Genomic DNA, 17,960 nt, shown 5'->3' with positions numbered 1-17,960 from the left:
TCATCTGAGGGGTTAGCTCATGTGATATTTTTATAGAGCTGGTTTTTACGGACGCGGCAATACCTAATATGTATACTTTTTTTATTTGTTTCACTTTAACACAATAATAGCATTTTTGAAACCAAAAAATTATGTTTTAGTGTCTCCATGTTCTAAGAGCTATAGTTTTTTTTATTTTTTGAGAGATTTTCTTATGTAGGGGCTCATTTTTTGCGGGATGAGGTGATGGTTTTATTGGTACCATTTTGTGGGACATACGCGTTTTTGATCACTTGGTGTTGCACCTTTTGTGATGCAAGGTGACAAAAATTGCTTGTTTTGACCCAGTTTTTTTTTTTTTTTTACGGTGTTCACCCGAAGAGTTAGGTCATGTGATATTTTTATAGAGCTGGTTTTTACGGACGCGGCAATACCAAATATGTCTATTTTATTTTATTTTTTCTATTTTAAAATATTTTTTTTTTTATTCCTTACTTGGGGACCTTTTTTTTTTACATGTGAAACTTTTTTTTTATTTTATTTTTTCAACCCTTTATTTTTTTTTACACTTTTCGTCCCCCATAAGGTCATACAAGACCTCTGGGGGACATTTGCTTCACTTTTTCTTTTTCACTGTTGATTTCTCCTGTAACTGGGGCTGACATAGTAGCCCCAGTTACAGAAGAAATGCACCCCCCAGAGAGGCTGTACAGCGTGATTCTGCGCTGTACAGCCTCAGAGCAGGGCTGATCGAGGTCTCTGTAAGACCTCACACAGCTCCTGCACGCTCCGATCTCGGCGGTCACATGACCGCCGGGCCGGAACAGGAAGCGCATAGCGCTTCCTGCTCTGCATACACAGCGCTCGGTGAGCGCTGTGTCTGCAGCGATCCGGAAGGCAGGGACACCTGGGAACTGTCCCTGCCTTATCTCTGGGTTGCCCTGCTGTCACTGACAGCGGGCAACCCGATCAGCAGCTGCACGATTAGCATGCAGCTGCTGTTTCTGAAAGGACGTTTTAAAACGTGCTTTCAGAAATAGAGGTCCACCCATAGGACGTTTATATCCTATGGGCGGACGTAAAGTGGTTAAATAGAATTGTCTAATACCGCTGAAACTGCAACTAAAGAAATATGAAAGTCAATGACACATCCAACCTTGGATCATAAATCATGTGCGCACAAAGACTGGAGTTTCAATATCAGTACGTGCAAAATCGTATGTTTGGAATCAGTCCATGCTAAAATAATTTGTGGCGTCCCACGTTTGTAAAAACCAGTGTCAGGCAGCTGCTGCCAAGGCCAAAAAGATAATGGGTTGCATCAAAAGGGGCATAGATACCCGTGCTGAGAACAGTCCTACCACTTTACAAATCACTAGTCAGACCACACATGGAGTACTGTGTACAGTTATGGGCTCCTGTGAACAGGCAGACATAACAGAGCTGGAGAGGGTCCAGAGGAGGGCAACTAAAGTAAAAACTGGAATGGAGGGGGACTACAGTACCCGGAAAGATGATCAACATTAGGGTTATTTACTTTAGAAAAAAGACGACTGAGGGGAGATCTAATTAATATGTATAAATATATCAGGGGTCAGTACAAAGATCTCTCCCATCATCTATTTATCCCCAGGACTGTGACTGTGATGAGGGGACATCCTCTGCGTCTGGAGGAAAGAAGGTTTGTACACAAACATAGAAGAGGATTCTTTACGGTAAGAGCAGCGAGACTATGGAACTCTTTGCCTTAGGAGGTGGTGATGGTGAGTACAATAAAGGAATTCAAGAGGGGCCTGGATGTATTTCTGGAGTGTAATAATATTACAGGCTATAGCTACTAGAGATGGGTTGTTCCAGGGAGTTATTCTGATTGGAGTCGGGAAGGAATTTTTTTCCCCTTAAGTGGGGAAAATTGGCTTCTACCTCACAGTTTTATTTTTTTGCTTTCTTCTGGATCAACTTGCAGGATAACAGGCCGAACTGGATGGACAAATGTATTTTTTCTTCCTTATATACTATGTTACTATCTTACTAACTTGTCTCCCAAAAAAGTGTGAAGTACCAAACAGCAGAAAATTGAAAAAGTTATGGGTTTCAGAATATAGTGAGTAATTTTTTGTTAAATAAAATATTAATTCTTTAAAAATAGAAAAAATTAATAAAAACTATAAAATCTGGCATCTCAGTAAGCGTACTGACCAGGCGCGTTGCTAGGGTCTCAAAAAATCTAGGGCCCAAGCCCCAATGCACATGGCCTAATTCTCTCAGTCGACCAAATGCACTCCCCACTTAGTTGTATCTATCTGGCAGGCAGGACATTCGGGGCCTGGGACAAAACATCAGGGGCCCAAAGGATAAAGTCAATATGTTATTTTTACAACAAGATAAATGCTATAAAACAAAACCCAATAATAAAGACAAATGTGTTTTTCATTTTTTCATTTTTACCTGTTAAATACTTGTTTTATATAAATGGTTCTATTAAAATTGCAATTTGCCTTGTAAAAAAAACCATACAGCTATGTTGACAGAAAAATTTAAAGTTAGCCCTCTTAGCAGGGAGGGAAAAAAATAAAATAAAAATCACCCTCAACATTTGCTTGGTCTTTAACCACTTCAGCCCCGCTAGGTGAAACCCCCTTCATGACCAGAGCACTTTTTACACTTCTGCACTACACTACTTTCACCAAATATCTTGGTCAAATGCCAACTTTGTATAAAAAAATGGGAAAAGTTGTCTTTTGCCAAGATATTTCTCTCATCCAGCATGGGTATATGTAAAATGACACCCCAAAACACATTCCCCAACTTCTCCTGAGTACGGCGATACCAGATGTGTCACACTTTTTTGCTGCCAAGGTGGGCAAAGGGGCACATATTCCAAAGTGCACCTTTCAGATTTTGCAGGGCATTTTTTACACATTTTGATTGCAAGGTACTTCTCACACATTTGGGCCCCTAAATTGCCAGGGCAGTATTACTACGCCACAAGTGACCCCATTTTGGAAAGAAGACACCCCAAGGTATTCCGTGAGGGGCACGGCGAGTTCCTCGAATTTTTTATTTTTTGTCACAAGTTAGCGGAAAATGATGATTTTTTTTTTTTCTCTTTTTTCCTTACAAAGTCTCATATTCCACTAACTTGCAACAAAAAATAAAAAATTCTAGGAACTCGCCATGCCCCTCACGGAATACCTTGGGGTGTCTTCTTTCCAAAATGGGGTCACTTGTGGCGTAGTTATACTGCCCTGGCAATTTAGGGGCCCATATGTGTGAGAAATACTTTGCAATCAAAATCTGTAAAAAATGACCGGTGAAATCCGAAAGGTGCACTTTGGAATATGTGCCCCTTTGCCCACCTTGGCATCAAAAAAGTGTCACACATCTGGTATCGCCGTACTCAGGAGAAGTTGGGGAATGTGTTTTGGGGTGTCATTTTACATATACCCATGCTGGGTGAGAGAAATATCTTGGCAAAAGACAACTTTTCCCATTTTTTTATACAAAGTTGGCATTTGACCAAGATATTTTTCTCACCCAGCATGGGTATATGTAAAATGACACCCCAAAACACATTGCCCAACTTCTCCTGAGTACGGCGATACCAGATGTGTCACACTTTTTTGCTGCCAAGGTGGGCAAAGGGGCACATATTCCAAAGTGCACCTTTCGGATTTTGCAGGGCATTTTTTACACATTTTGATTGCAAAGTTCTTCTCACACATTTGGGCCCCTAAATTGCCAGGGCAGTATAACTACGCCACAAGTGACCCCATTTTGGAAAGAAGACACCCCAAGGTATTCCGTGAGGGGCATGGCGAGTTCCTAGAATTTTTTATTTTTTGTCGCAAGTTAGTGGAATATGAGACTTTGTAAGGAAAAAAGAAAAAAAAGAAAAAAAAGAAAAATCATCATTTTCCGCTAACTTGTGACAAAAAATAAAAAATTCGAGGAACTCGCCGTGCCCCTCACGGAATACCTTGGGGTGTCTTCTTTCCAAAATGGGGTCACTTGTGGCGTAGTTATACTGCCCTGGCAATTTAGGGGCCCAAATGTGTGAGAAGTACCTTGCAATCAAAATGTGTAAAAAATGGCCTGCGAAATCCGAAAGGTGCACTTTGGAATATGTGCCCCTTTGCCCACCTTGGCTGCAAAAAAGTGTGACACATCTGGTATCGCCGTACTCAGGAGAAGTTGGGCAATGTGTTTTGGGGGGTCATTTTACATATACCCATGCTGGGTGAGAGAAATATCTTGGCAAAAGACAACTTTTCCCATTTTTTTATACAAAGTTGGCATTTGACCAAGATATTTTTCTCACCCAGCATGGGTATATGTAAAATGACACCCCAAAACACATTCCCCAACTTCTCCTGAGTACGGCGATACCACATGTGTGACACTTTTTTGCAGCCTAGATGCGCAAAGGGGCCCAAATTCTTTTTAGGAGGGCATTTTTAGACATTTGGATCCCAGACTTCTTCTCACACTTTCGGGCCCCTAAAAAGCCAGGGCAGTATAAATACCCCACATGTGACCCCACTTTGGAAAGAAGACACCCCAAGGTATTCAATGAGGGGCATGGCGAGTTCCTAGAATTATTATTTTTTTTGCATAAGTTAGCGGATATTGATTTTTTTTTTGTTTTTTTCTCACAAAGTCTCACTTTCCGCTAACTTAGGACAAAAATTTTAATCTTTCATGGACTCAATATGCCCCTCACGGAATACCTTGGGGTGTCTTCTTTCCGAAATGGGGTCACATGTGGGGTATTTATACTGCCCTGGCTTTTTAGGGGCCCTAAAGCGTGAGATGAAGTCTGGAATATAAATGTCTAAAAATGTTTACGCATTTGGATTTCGTGAGGGGTATGGCGAGTTCATGGGAGATTTTTATTTTTTGACACAAGTTAGTAGAATATGAGACTTTGTAAGAAAAAACAAAAACAAACAAAAAATTTCCGCTAACTTGTGCCAAAAAAAATGTCTGAATGGAGCCTTTACCAGGGGGGGGTGATCAATGACAGGGGGGTGATCAATGACAGGGGGGTGATCAATGACAGGGGGGTGATCACCCATATAGACTCCCTGATCACCCCCCTGTCATTGATCACCCCCCTGTAAGGCTCCATTCAGACGTCCGTATAATTTTTACGGATCCATGGATCGGATCCGCAAAACACATGCGGACGTCTGAATGGAGCCTTACAGGGGGGTTATCAATGACAGGGGGTGATCAGGGTGATCACCCCCCTGTCACTGATCACCCCCCCCCCCTGTAAGGCTCCATTCAGACATCCGCATGATTTTTTACGGATCCATGGATACATGGATCGGATCCACAAAACGCATGCGGACGTCTGAATGGAGCCTTACAGGGGGGTTATCAATGACAGGGGGTGATCAGGGTGATCACCCACTGTCACTGATCACCCCCCCCTGTAAGGCTCCATTCAGACATCCGCATGATTTTTTACGGATCCATGGATACGATCCACAAAACGCATGCGGACGTCTGAATGGAGCCTTACATGGGGGTTATCAATGACAGGGCGGGTGATCACCCATATACACTCCCTGATCACCCCCTGTCATTGATCACCCCCCTGTAAGGCTCCAATCAGACGTCCGCATGATTTTTACGGATCCATGGATACATGGATCGGATCCACAAAACACATGCGGACGTCTGAATGGAGCCTTACAGGGGGGTTATCAATGACAGGGCGGGTGATCACCCATATACACTCCCTGATCACCCCCTGTCATTGATCACCCCCCTGTAAGGCTCCATTCAGACGTCCGCATGATTTTTACGGATCCATGGATACATGGATCGGATCCACAAAACACATGCGGACGTCTGAATGGAGCCTTACAGGGGGGTTATCAATGACAGGGGGGTGATCAGGGAGTGTATATGGGTGATCACCCGCCTGTCATTGATCACCCCCTGTAAGGCTCCATTCAGACGTCCGCATGTGTTTTGCGGATCCGATCCATGTATCCATGGATCCGTAAAAATCATGCGGACGTCTGAACGGAGCCTTACAGGGGGGTGATCAATCACAGGGGGGTAATCAATGACAGGGGGTGATCAGGGAGTGTATATGGGTGATCACCCGCCTGTCATTGATCACCCCCCTGTAAGGCTCCATTCAGACGTCCGTATGCTTTTTGCGGATCCGATCCATGTATCCGTGGATCCGTAAAAATCATACGGACGTCTGAACGGAGCCTGACAGGGGGGTGATTAATGACAGGGCGGTGATCAATGACAGGGGGGTGATCAGGGAGTTTATATGGGGTGATCATGGGTGATCATGGGTTTATAAGGGGTTAATAAGTGGTTAATAAGTGACCGGGGGGGGGGTGTAGTGTAGTGTAGTGTGGTGTTTGGTGCGACTGTACTGACCTACCTGAGCTGAGTCCTCTGGTGGTCGATCCTAACAAAAGGGACCACCAGAGGACCAGGTAGGAGGTATATTAGACGCTGTTATGAAAACAGCGTCTAATATACCTGTTAGGGGTTAAAAAATTCGGATCTCCAGCCTGCCAGCGAGCGATCGCCGCTGGCAGGCTGGAGATCCACTCGCTTACCTTCCGTTCCTGTGAGCACGCGCGCCTGTGTGCGCGCGTTCACAGGAAATCTCGCGTCTCGCGAGAAGACGCGTATATGCGTCCAGGAGGAATAAAGCAACCACCTCCCGGACGCATATACGCGTACAGCGGTCGGGAGGTGGTTAAAGGGAGTCTGTCAGTAGTTTTGACCATACTAAACTATTGACAGCATTAGGCAGGTAAGAGCCAGGCAGAGCAGTACAAACATACCTTTTGTACTGGAGCTTTTTCCCTGAGAATAGTGTGAGTATGAAGTTTTATTCTGCTCTCTCAAGTGCCCAGGGTGGAGCTTCATTGTGACGTGTTCCTTTCTCTCTGTATTGAGATACTTCACAACCCTCCATTCTGCTCTGACAGCTGTTTCATCCAACCAGTAGACTAGTCCATCTGTGAGGGGCTGTGAATCACTTGACAGTGAAGCCCTGCCTTGGGCACTTGCAATATCAGAACTTGCAGAATAAAACTTCATAATCAGGCCTAGTGCACACTTCAGTGATTTGGTCAGTGATTTCTATGAGCGATTGTGAGCCAAAGCCAGAGGTGGACCCTCCAAACAGATGTAATGGGAACATTTGTACCAGTTGTGTATTTTGGACCTACACCTGTTTTTTGCCCTCAATCACTGATGGAAACCACTAATCAAATCACTGAAGTGAGAACTAGTCCTCACACTACTCCTGATGAGAAAAACTCCACAAAAAGGTATGTACTGCCCTTCCTGGACCCCCGTGCTGTCAGCAGTTTAGTTGACAGACTTCCTTTAAGGGGAGATATAGCAGATATAAAAAAAATATAAGTGCATAAATATAGATAGGACCAATATTACATCTATAGTTTACCTGATCAAAATTGTAGAGTGCAGAGTGTAAGTTTGCCAGCATCCCAGTGGGCGGCTCATTGGTGATTTTGATAGAATTTTCAAGTATTCCCTGAGGAATGATATGTTCTTCTGCAGTTGATGCCGGCTCAGCACTGATGAAGATTCGGTAATCCTCATGGCTCCCAGTGCTGTACTTGTCAAGGAGTTTTTCCAGGGTCGCCAACCATTTGGCCACTAAATGAACATTCTGTGCACAGAAACAAACATTTGTCAAGAAGTTTGGAGGTGGGGGATACATAGCAACTAATAACATCTCCGTACAGGGGAAGAAAGTAATATATAGACTCTCGCGTACCTGCAGGATCACCCAGTGCCCTAGCTCTGCAGCTTTTTCCATGGTCTCCTCTGCTACTTTTTCTTGCCCTTGGCCTAGTGAAATGTTATGGAATTTTCCAGAGTCGATGGTGAAGCCCAGTTTATTACCTAATAAACGATAAGAGTATGCTATATCAGTATACTGCAGGCAGCATCTGTGGTACAAGGGACTGCAGATTAGTGTCTATTGGTAAATTATATAGTATTTTGGGTGCACAACCTTTTCTGGTTGGGGGCCACGTAGAGGGAAGTGGTATATTTGTGTGTATATATATATATATATATATATATATATATATATATATACACACACACACACACACACACACACTCACCTAAAGAATTATTAGGAGCACCATACTAATACGGTGTTGGACCCTCTTTTGCCTTCAGAACTGCCTTAATTCTACGTGGCATTGATTCAACAAGGTGCTGATAGCATTCTTTCGAAATGTTGGCCCATATTGATAGGATAGCATCTTGCAGTTGATGGAGATTTGAGGGATGCACATCCAGGGCACGAAGCTCCCGTTCCACCACATCCCAAAGATGCTCTATTGGGTTGAGATCTGGTGACTGTGGGGGCCATTTTAGTACAGTGAACTCATTGTCATGTTCAAGAAACCATTTTTCCAGTCTTCAACAGTCCAATTTTGGTGAGCTCGTGCAAATTGTAGCCTCTTTTTCCTATTTGTAGTGGAGATGAGTGGTACCCGGTGGGGTCTTCTGCTGTTGTAGCCCATCCATCTCAAGGTTGTGCGTGTTGTGGCTTCACAAATGCTTTGCTGCATACCTCGGTTGTAACGAGTGGTTATTTTAGTCAACATTGCTCTTCTATCAGCTTGAATCAGTCGGCCCATTCTCCTCTGACCTCTAGCATCAACAAGGCCTTAAATCACCTTTCTTTCCCATTCTGACATTCAGTTTGGAGTTCAGGAGATTGTCTTGACCAGGACCACAACCTACATGCATTGAAGCAACTGCCATGTGATTTGTTGACTAGATAATCGCATTAATGAGAAATAGAATAGGTGTTCCTAATAATTCTTTAGGTGAGTGTATAGCTCACCTTTAGTAGATTTGCTGCACGGAACAGGTAAGTAAGTCCTTTGGTAGCAAAACAATGATAAATGAAGTTCCAGCACTGCAAAGTAATTGTTGTGTCGCTTGTCTCTTTATTTGTGGTAGCAAAATTACAGCATGTGGATCAAACCTCACACTCCAAAACCAGTTTACGCGTTTCAGACACTTAGTCCTTAGTCATAACCCTTATGACTAAGGACTAAGTGTCTGAAACGCATAAACTGATGTTGGAGTGTGAGGTTTGATCCACATGCTGTAATTTTGCTACCACAAATAAAGAGACAAGCGACACAACAATTACTTTGCAGTGCTGGAACTTCATTTATCACATATATATTTGCCCTGAATGGCCAGTGGGGATATATGTTGCATTTATATATATATATATATATATATATATATATATATATATATATATACACACACAAACCGGATTCCAAAAAAGTTGGGACACTATACAAATCGTGAATAAAAACTGAATGCAATGATGTGGAGGTGCCAACTTCTAATATTTTATTCAGAATAGAACATAAATCACGGAACAAAAGTTTAAACTGAGAAAATGTACCATTTTAAGGGAAAAATATGTTGAATCAGAATTTCATGGTGTCAACAAATCCCCAAAAAGTTGTGACAAGGCCATTTTCACCACTGTGTGGCATCTCCCCTTCTTCTTACAACACTCAACAGACGTCTGGGGACCGAGGAGACCAGTTTCTCAAGTTTAGAAATAGGAATGCTCTCCCATTCTTGTCTAATACAGACCTCTAACTGTTCAATCGTCTTGGGCCTTCTTTGTTGCACCTTCCTCTTTATGATGCGCCAAATGTTCTCTATAGGTGAAAGATCTGGACTGCAGACTGGCCATTTCAGTACCCGGATCCTTCTCCTACGCAGCCATGATGTTGTGATTGAGGCAGAATGTGGTCTGGCATTATCTTGTTGAAAAATGTAGGGTCTTCCCTGAAAGAGATGACGTCTGGATGGGAGCATATGTTGTTCTAGAACCTGAATATATTTTTCTGCATTAATGGTGCCTTTCCAGACATGCAAGATGCCCATGCCACACGCACTCATGCAACCCCATACCATCAGAGATGCAGGCTTCTGAACTGAGCGTTGATAACAACTTAGGTTGTCCTCTTTGGTCCGGATGACATGGCGTCCCAGATTTCCAAAAAGAACTTTGAATCGTGACTCGTCTGACCACAGAACAGTCTTCCATTTTGCCACACTCCCTTTTAAATGATCCCTGGCCCAGTGAAAACGCCTGAGCTTGTGGCTCTTGCTTAGAAATGGCTTCTTCTTTGCACTGTAGAGTTTCAGCTGGCAACGGCGGATGGCACGGTGGATTGTGTTCACTGACAATGGTTTCTGGAAGTATTCCTGAGCCCATTCTGTCATTTCCTTTACAGTAGCATTCCTGTTTGTGGTGCAGTGTCGTTTAAGGGCCCGGAGATCACGGGCATCCAGTATGGTTTTACGGCCTTGACCCTTACGCACAGAGATTGTTCCAGATTCTCTAAATCTTCGGATGATGTTATGCACAGTTGATGATGATAGATGCAAAGTCTTTGCAATTTTTCGCTGGGTAACACCTTTCTGATATTGCTCCACTATCTTTCTGCGCAACATTGTGGGAATTGGTGATCCTCTACCCATCTTGGCTTCTGAGAGACACTGCCACTCTGAGAAGCTATTTTTATACCCAACCATGTTGGCAATTGACCTAATTAGTGTTAATTGGTCTTCCAGCTCTTAGTTATGCTCAAATTTACTTTTTCCAGCCTCTTATTGCTACTTGTCCCAACTTTTTGGGGATTTGTTGATACCGTGAAAATTTGAATCAATGCATTTTTCCTTTAAAATGATACATTTACTCAGATTAAACGTTTGATCTGTCATCTACGTTCTATTACAAATAAAATATTGACATTTGCCATCTCCACATCATTGCATTCAGTTTTTATTCACAATTTGTTTAGTGTCCCAACTTTTTTGGAATCCGGTTTGTATATGTATATGTATATATATATATATATATATATATATATATATATATATATACACACAGTACAGACCAAAAGTTTGGACACACCTTCTCATTCAAAGAGTTTTCTTTATTTTCATGACTATGAAAATTGTAGATTCACACTGAAGGCATCAAAACTATGAATTAACACATGTGGAATTATATACATAACAAAAAAGTGTGAAGCAACGGAAAATATGTCATATTCTAGATTCTTCAAAGTAGCCACCTTTTGCTTTGATTACTGCTTTACACACTCTTGGCATTCTCTTGATGAGCTTCAAGAGGTAGTCACCTGAAATGGTCTTCCAACAGTCTTGAAGGAGTTCCCAGAGATGCTTAGCACTTGTTGGCCCTTTTGCCTTCACTCTGCAGTCCAGCTCACCCCAAACCATCTCGATTGGGTTCAGGTCCGGTGACTGTGGAGGCCAGGTCATCTGGCGCAGCACCCCATCACTCTCCTTCATGGTCAAATAGCCCTTACACAGCCTGGAGGTGTGTTTGGGGTCATTGTCCTGTTGAAAAATAAATGATGGTCCAACTAAACGCAAACCGGATGGAATAGCATGCCACTGCAAGATGCTGTGGTAGCCATGCTGGTTCAGTATGCCTGATTCACACAGTCTCCTCTTAACAGTTGTTCTAGAGATGTGTCTGCTGCTAGAACTCTGTGTGGCATTGACCTGATCTTTAATCTGAGCTGCTGTTAACCTGCGATTTCTGAGGCTCGTGACTCGGATTAACTTATCCTCCGCAGCAGAGGTGACTCTTGGTCTTCCTTTCCTGGGGCGGTCCGCATGTGAGCCAGTTTCTTTGTAGCGCTTGATGATTTTTGTGACTGCCAATTTTTCGGACTGACTGACCTTCATTTCTTAAAGTAATGATGGCCACTCGTTTTTCTTTACTTAGCTGGTTTTATCTTGCCATAATACAAATTCTAACAGTCTATTCAGTAGGACTATCAGCTGTGTATCCACCTGAGTTCTCCACAACGCAACTGATGGTCCCAACCCCATTTATAAGGCAAGAAATCCCACTTATTAAACCTGACAGGGCACACCTGTGAAGTGAAAACCATTTCAGGTGACTACCTCTTGAAGCTCATCAAGAGAATGCCAAGAGTGTGCAAAGCAGTAATCAAAGCAAAAGGTGGCTACTTTGAAGAACCTAGAATATGACATATTTACAGTTGTTTCACAGTTTTTTGTTATGTATATAATTCCACATGTGTTAATTCATAGTTTTGAAGCCTTCAGTGCGAATCTACAATTTTCATAGTCATCAAAATAAAGAAAACTCTTTGAATGAGAAGGTGTGTCCAAACTTTTGGTCTGTACTGTATATGTATATATATATATTTATATAACCATTGATATAAATATATATAGATATAGCATAAGTAATTGACTGTAGACTTGTAATTGTTTAATAAATACTTTATTGTTCAGGCACAGTTTATAGTCTTTTGTCGCCGCCGTAATTCAATGCACATATTTCAGGAAAAGGTAGAGCAACAGGTAGAATAAATAATAAATAGGCGGAGCCAACAATAGATGATTTTTCGCCTATTTTATTAATATTATTAATATTAACCCAAAATATTAATAATAGCCTGAACCAATTCCAAAGGCCGAAAATAAAACTAAAAGGGGTATTACCAACTGAAATACTATATTTATAGCATATTTAACATACACTATATATCACAAATGTCTAGATACACTTCAAGTACTCTCATCTAATGGGGGAATACATGAATACATTACCAGATGGTTGGGGGCTGCACAGAATGGTGTTGAGGGCTGCATGTGGCCTCCGGACCGCAGGTTGTGCACCCGTGTTATATATCAATTAATAATATTACTTAGCGGGCAATTTAGAAATGGATGTTGTGAATATTCAAAGGGAAAACTTTACAGAGGACACAGCGCTAAACCAGCACAGTAGGCCCTGGATTGGTGGGGGTTCCAGAGGTCAGACCCCCCCATTATTATATTTTGACACATCCTGGTAATATACCATCACTTTACACAATGGAAATAACCCTTTAAGATGTGAAAACAATAGAACTTACCGAGGGACTCCACATCTTTGAGAGGGTTCACTCCAGGAGACAGAATAAAGAATATGGGCGTTGCTGGGCTGGTCTCTTCATAGGATTTGGCTATATCTGGACGTCTTCCCTCCACATACTTTGACCCAAGTTTCTCCTCCACAAAATTTCTGTTAAGAGATAGGTCCAATAAATAGATACAATACAGTAAATGACACATTACTTACACTCAAACCAGAGTGAGTGGAAATTGATGCGTGTACATGACCAGTGTACATGACTGACATCGGTTTCCTCAGCCAGAGGACTGGTCTGACATGCCTAAAGGGAATTTTTTTTTTTTTCATGTCAATATCTCTATTTAAAAAGAATTAGCCTGGGTTCACATCAGTCCCCCCCCCCCCCATCCATTAAATGCATACAAAAACTTATACGTTAAACGGATGCTTCAGACTAATGCCATACAGTGGCATCCATTCACCATAGAGTTCCATTGTAAAAAAAATATAAAAAACGTGCATACTTTTTTTTTACCGGACCTTTTTTTCTAACGTATACATCAAATGGAGGCATAAAACGTACATTTACTAATATCCTGCATTTTCACACTGGCCACTAGGCATTCATTGGGAGTTTTCTGGGCATGCTGTGTGACCTGTGCAGAGGTCAGGAGGGAGTAGATAAGCTGTGATATCACCTATTGTGAATGGTGGACCCTGTGTTATCTATATATAGAGGTGATATCTGCCTCTGTAAGGCTACTTTCACACTTGCGGCAGTTCCGTCGCCGGAACTGCCTGCCGCATCCGTCAAAACGCATGCAAACTGATGGCATTTGTCATACGGATTAGGATCCTGATCCGTATGACAAATGCATTGAAATACCGGATCTGTCTCTCCGGTGCCATCCGGAAAAACAGATCCGGCATTTATTTTTTTCACTTTTTTTGCGGTCTGAGCATGTGCAGACCGCAATGCTGGATCCGTTTTTCTGGAACTCTCAGGGCCGGATGCGGCATTAATGCATGTTAATAGGAAAAATGCCGGATCCGGAATTCCGGCAAGTGTTCAGGAATTTTGGACTGAGATTAAACTGCAGCATGCAGCGTCCTGAAAAGTAAAAAACACTGAACTGAAGACATCCTGAATGGGATGCTCTCCAATCAGAATGCATTAGGATAAAACTGATCAGTTCTTTTCCGGTATTGAGCCCCTAGGACGAAACTCAATGCTGGAAAAGAATAACGCTAGTGTGAAAGTATCCTAATTCTGCCTGTGATAATGCGATGGCTACTGAAAAGTTACCTGTACAGAACAGGAAGTCTTGGCATATTTTAGTTCTAGTGGCCAGTGCAAAAACTGCACAATTCAGCCATTTTTTAATATAGATAGCTAAGTGGAAAAGTAAAACAAAAATCCCAAAAATTATAAAAAAATAAATTAATAATTCTGAATAAACCATTAATTCAATAGGTCATTTTCCGATGACACATTCCCTTTAGAAATTGGGCTGCCAATTTCTAAGACCGTTAACTATATAGGACTTTAAAGACAACGGATTTATAGAGAATGAAAACTACAGTATGGACCATCTTGTCTTCAGTCTACAATGTGCAGTTCCTCAGTTATTCTTCCTAGAAATGTATGAATAATTTGACAACTCTGCATTACCGTTCAGCTTGTAAACAGTCTAATGCTCTCAGCACTGACAAGAGGAAGCCGACAGGTTTCAGTGGTGTTAGGGCAAGTTAACACAGAATTTTTTGGGAGGAGGTTTTGAGGTACCGGTATATTTTCTTGCAAGTTTTTCAGCCAAAGCCAGAAGTGGATCCAGCAGGAAGAAGTATAAGTCCTTCCTTTACATTTCCAATTCCTTTCGACTTCTGACTGAAAAACAGTCAGGAAAATCTGACTCAAAACCTCCTCCAAAAAACTCCATGTGAACCTGCCCTTACTGTCAGGAGAGCGGACTGACCTCGAGAAAAAGGATGGAAATAGCAAACCTGATTGCGTAGGTCATTCTGTCTGGACGTAGTGCTCTTAATATAACCAATTTTTGTAAAGAGGTTTTGTTTTTCCACTCCTGAGGGAATCTCTCCTTCTCTGGACATTCTGAATCCACCAACTTTTTCCATCGTTTTGCTGATCCCTCGATATCTCGGTCTAAGCCTCTGAATTCATCCAGCGAGGAAATCATCTAAAACAAACCACAACATTTTTTTCAGTCCGAATACTACATTCTAGATATGGCCTATGATATGATTCTGTTCTATGCATCTCATCTGTCCTGCATTTACATTACATATTCCAGAAGTTTTATGAAATAGCGATCCCCCGGTGAAGGGATTACCTTTATGGCGCTCCATGACTGAACTGACAGGAAGTCAATTGGACTTTGGTAAACTTGATCAACAGGGAAGCGCAGCAAAATGTCCAGTTCCAAAGAGTCAATTTCCTTTGATTTTAGAAGAATCTTTTGTTGGAAAAAAGAGAGGTTATCTACAATACTATCAGTGCACACAACAAAGTCCGAAAGAAATTGTCAGAGCATTGTGCCATAGAGGAATAATCAGCACAATATTAACTCACCAAATACTGGAAATAAAGCTCATGTTCATTATTTAACAGCATTTTACAGTTTAAAAATAATAATAATAAAAAAGGTTGAGTATCATGGTGATGGATCATGTGACGGACCATGTGATGAGCGTAGTGACATCATCAAAGGTCCTATTCCTCAAAGAAGAAGACAGAAGAGATGCCGGCTGCGTGAACAAGTGGATTAAGGTGAGTTAAATTATTTATTATTATTTTTTGTACTATGCATTCTGTATTCAGAATGCTATTATTTTCCCTTATAACCATGTTATAAGGGAAAATAACAAAGATTGGGTCTCCATCCTGATAGTCTCCTAGCAACCGTGCGTGAAAATCGCACCGCATCCGCACTTGCTTGCGGATGCTTGCGATTTTCACGCAGCCCTATTTACTTCTATAGGGCCTGCATTGATTGAAAAACACAGAATATAGAGCATGCTGCGATTTTCATGCAACGCACAAGTGATGTGTGAAAATCACCGCTCATGTGCACAGCCCCATAGAAATGAATGGGTCTGGATTCAGTGTGGGTGCAATGCGTTCACGTCAGGCATTGCACCCGCGCGGAAATCTCACCCGTTTGAAAGAGGCCTTACTTGACATGTCTGTTCTAGTTACTTAGCACTTTGTTGTGCTGTTCCAATATTTGTAAAAAAAAGTTATGACTGAATTGCCAGCAGTCTCCAGTAAAGGTTCAGCTGGGTGTTACCAGAAGGGGGGGGGGGGATCCCTGCACAGTATGACACTGGCAGCACCGATTAGATTGTGTTATCCCTCATTCACGCATCAGTGTTCGGTCAGTGATTTCCTTCAGTGATTTGGAACAGGTGCTGATTCTTCCCTTATACCTTATGTCTGTGGAGGCTCCAATCCTGGTTTTGGCTCACAGTCACTGATGTGAGCCACTGAAGGAAATCACTGACCAAAACACTGACATGTGAATGAGGCTTTAGACTGTGCAGGGATACACCCTAAACTGGTAACACCCAGCTGTACTTTTACTGCAGGCTGCTGGAAATTCATTCATAACTTCTAGTACAAATAATAGAGGAATGGCACAACATAGAGTGATAAGAAATGATACTCCAGAATTGTTATTACATGGGGAATGCAAGTAGTTACTAGAACAGACATGTCAGGGGAGGTGACAGGATATTTTGAAAGGGGTTATCCAGCCTTTGGGACTTTTTCGGACAGATGGTGTGATTGGCACCACTGCGACCAATGACTGGATGCAGCGGTGATCAATCCTCTAGCGGCATGTAAACCAGCAGTGACATGCTGTTTGGGGCCAGGCATTTGCAGCAGCAGCACATGTGACCCCATCTGGCTGGAAGTTTACAGGCCAGGGGCCGGAAGATCACTGAATAGAGCCAAGGAACTGGAACAGAGAGGCATGGAGCAGGTGAGTATGAGTTTTTCAACAGGTTCAACAACCTGCTGGGCTCAGTTATAAAAGTCTCAAAGGCTGGAAAACTCCTTTAAAGGGGTTGGCCCATCCTGCACTCTGGTGGCATAACAGGATGGGCCAACCCCTCTGGGACCTGCATCTATCTGTAGAACGGGGCTCCCAAAGTGAAGGACAGCGCTCCACACTCTCCATTCACTTCTATGGGAGCTCCGAAAACAGCGGAGTGAGCTCAGGTATTTCCCAAACTCCCATCGAAATAAACAGAGTGCATCAGCAATTTTTGGGACTCCCATAGAAGTGAATGAAGGGACGCAGTGCTTGCGTGGTGCCCCATCGTTCACTTTGGGGACCCCAATCTAGAGATAGATGCAGGTCGCAGAGGTGGGACTCAAACTTATCTGGCATTCGTGGCATATCCTTTGTGATATGCCACCAAAGTGCGAGTTGGGCCAAACCTTTGAAATCCACACTTTTTGAGACTGTACTGCAGCTGAGAGCTGAATTAAGAAAGCTTCCAAGCTATGCAGATAACTTCTATATATAAACTAATAAAATAGTGTTCGGCAATGGTCATACTCTTTATGTCTAGGTGTTCAAGTGTATTTCTACTAGACCAAAATAAGTGGAGTTACCACCACTAAGCTACACTTCTCAAAATTCATTGCTTTTCAACCTGTGACCTTATAGACTGGACCAATAACATGGTGGCCCTGATTTGTTCAATGCATCTCTGACTGACAAATAAACATTGGGTCACTAACACCAGACAGTATCATAGGCTGTGGACACAGATTTGAGTGACTGTAAGATGGAAAATAGGACACTTTGGTTAAATTACCACCACGAGAACTCAAACTGCAGATAGGAAGGATTCATTGCCATCTTCTAGTTTCAACTTGTCGCTTGAGGTACACTTCAAAAATGTATATTGTAGTATGCAGCACAATGTATGAAAATGTACCTTATACACTGAAGTTACTAATTTATGT

The 17,960-nt window shown here is 42.2% G+C and overlaps 1 protein-coding gene across 1 annotated transcript in view; it reads right to left on the bottom strand.

The window, feature by feature from the left end:
- Positions 1 to 17,960, bottom strand: part of DNAH11 (dynein axonemal heavy chain 11) — a 268,017-nt gene that overhangs the window by 25,840 nt on the left and 224,217 nt on the right. The window contains 5 exon segments of the mRNA XM_044293255.1: positions 7,439 to 7,666; positions 7,775 to 7,902; positions 12,984 to 13,132; positions 14,966 to 15,159; positions 15,313 to 15,435. Coding sequence (XP_044149190.1) covers positions 7,439 to 7,666; positions 7,775 to 7,902; positions 12,984 to 13,132; positions 14,966 to 15,159; positions 15,313 to 15,435 — 822 coding nt within the window.

Source organism: Bufo gargarizans, chromosome 5 (assembly GCF_014858855.1).
Source record: "Bufo gargarizans isolate SCDJY-AF-19 chromosome 5, ASM1485885v1, whole genome shotgun sequence".
NCBI classification, from domain to species: domain Eukaryota; kingdom Metazoa; phylum Chordata; class Amphibia; order Anura; family Bufonidae; genus Bufo; species Bufo gargarizans.
Note: the sequence above shows the minus strand (reverse complement) of the source record. Positions and strands in the feature narration are given on the sequence as shown.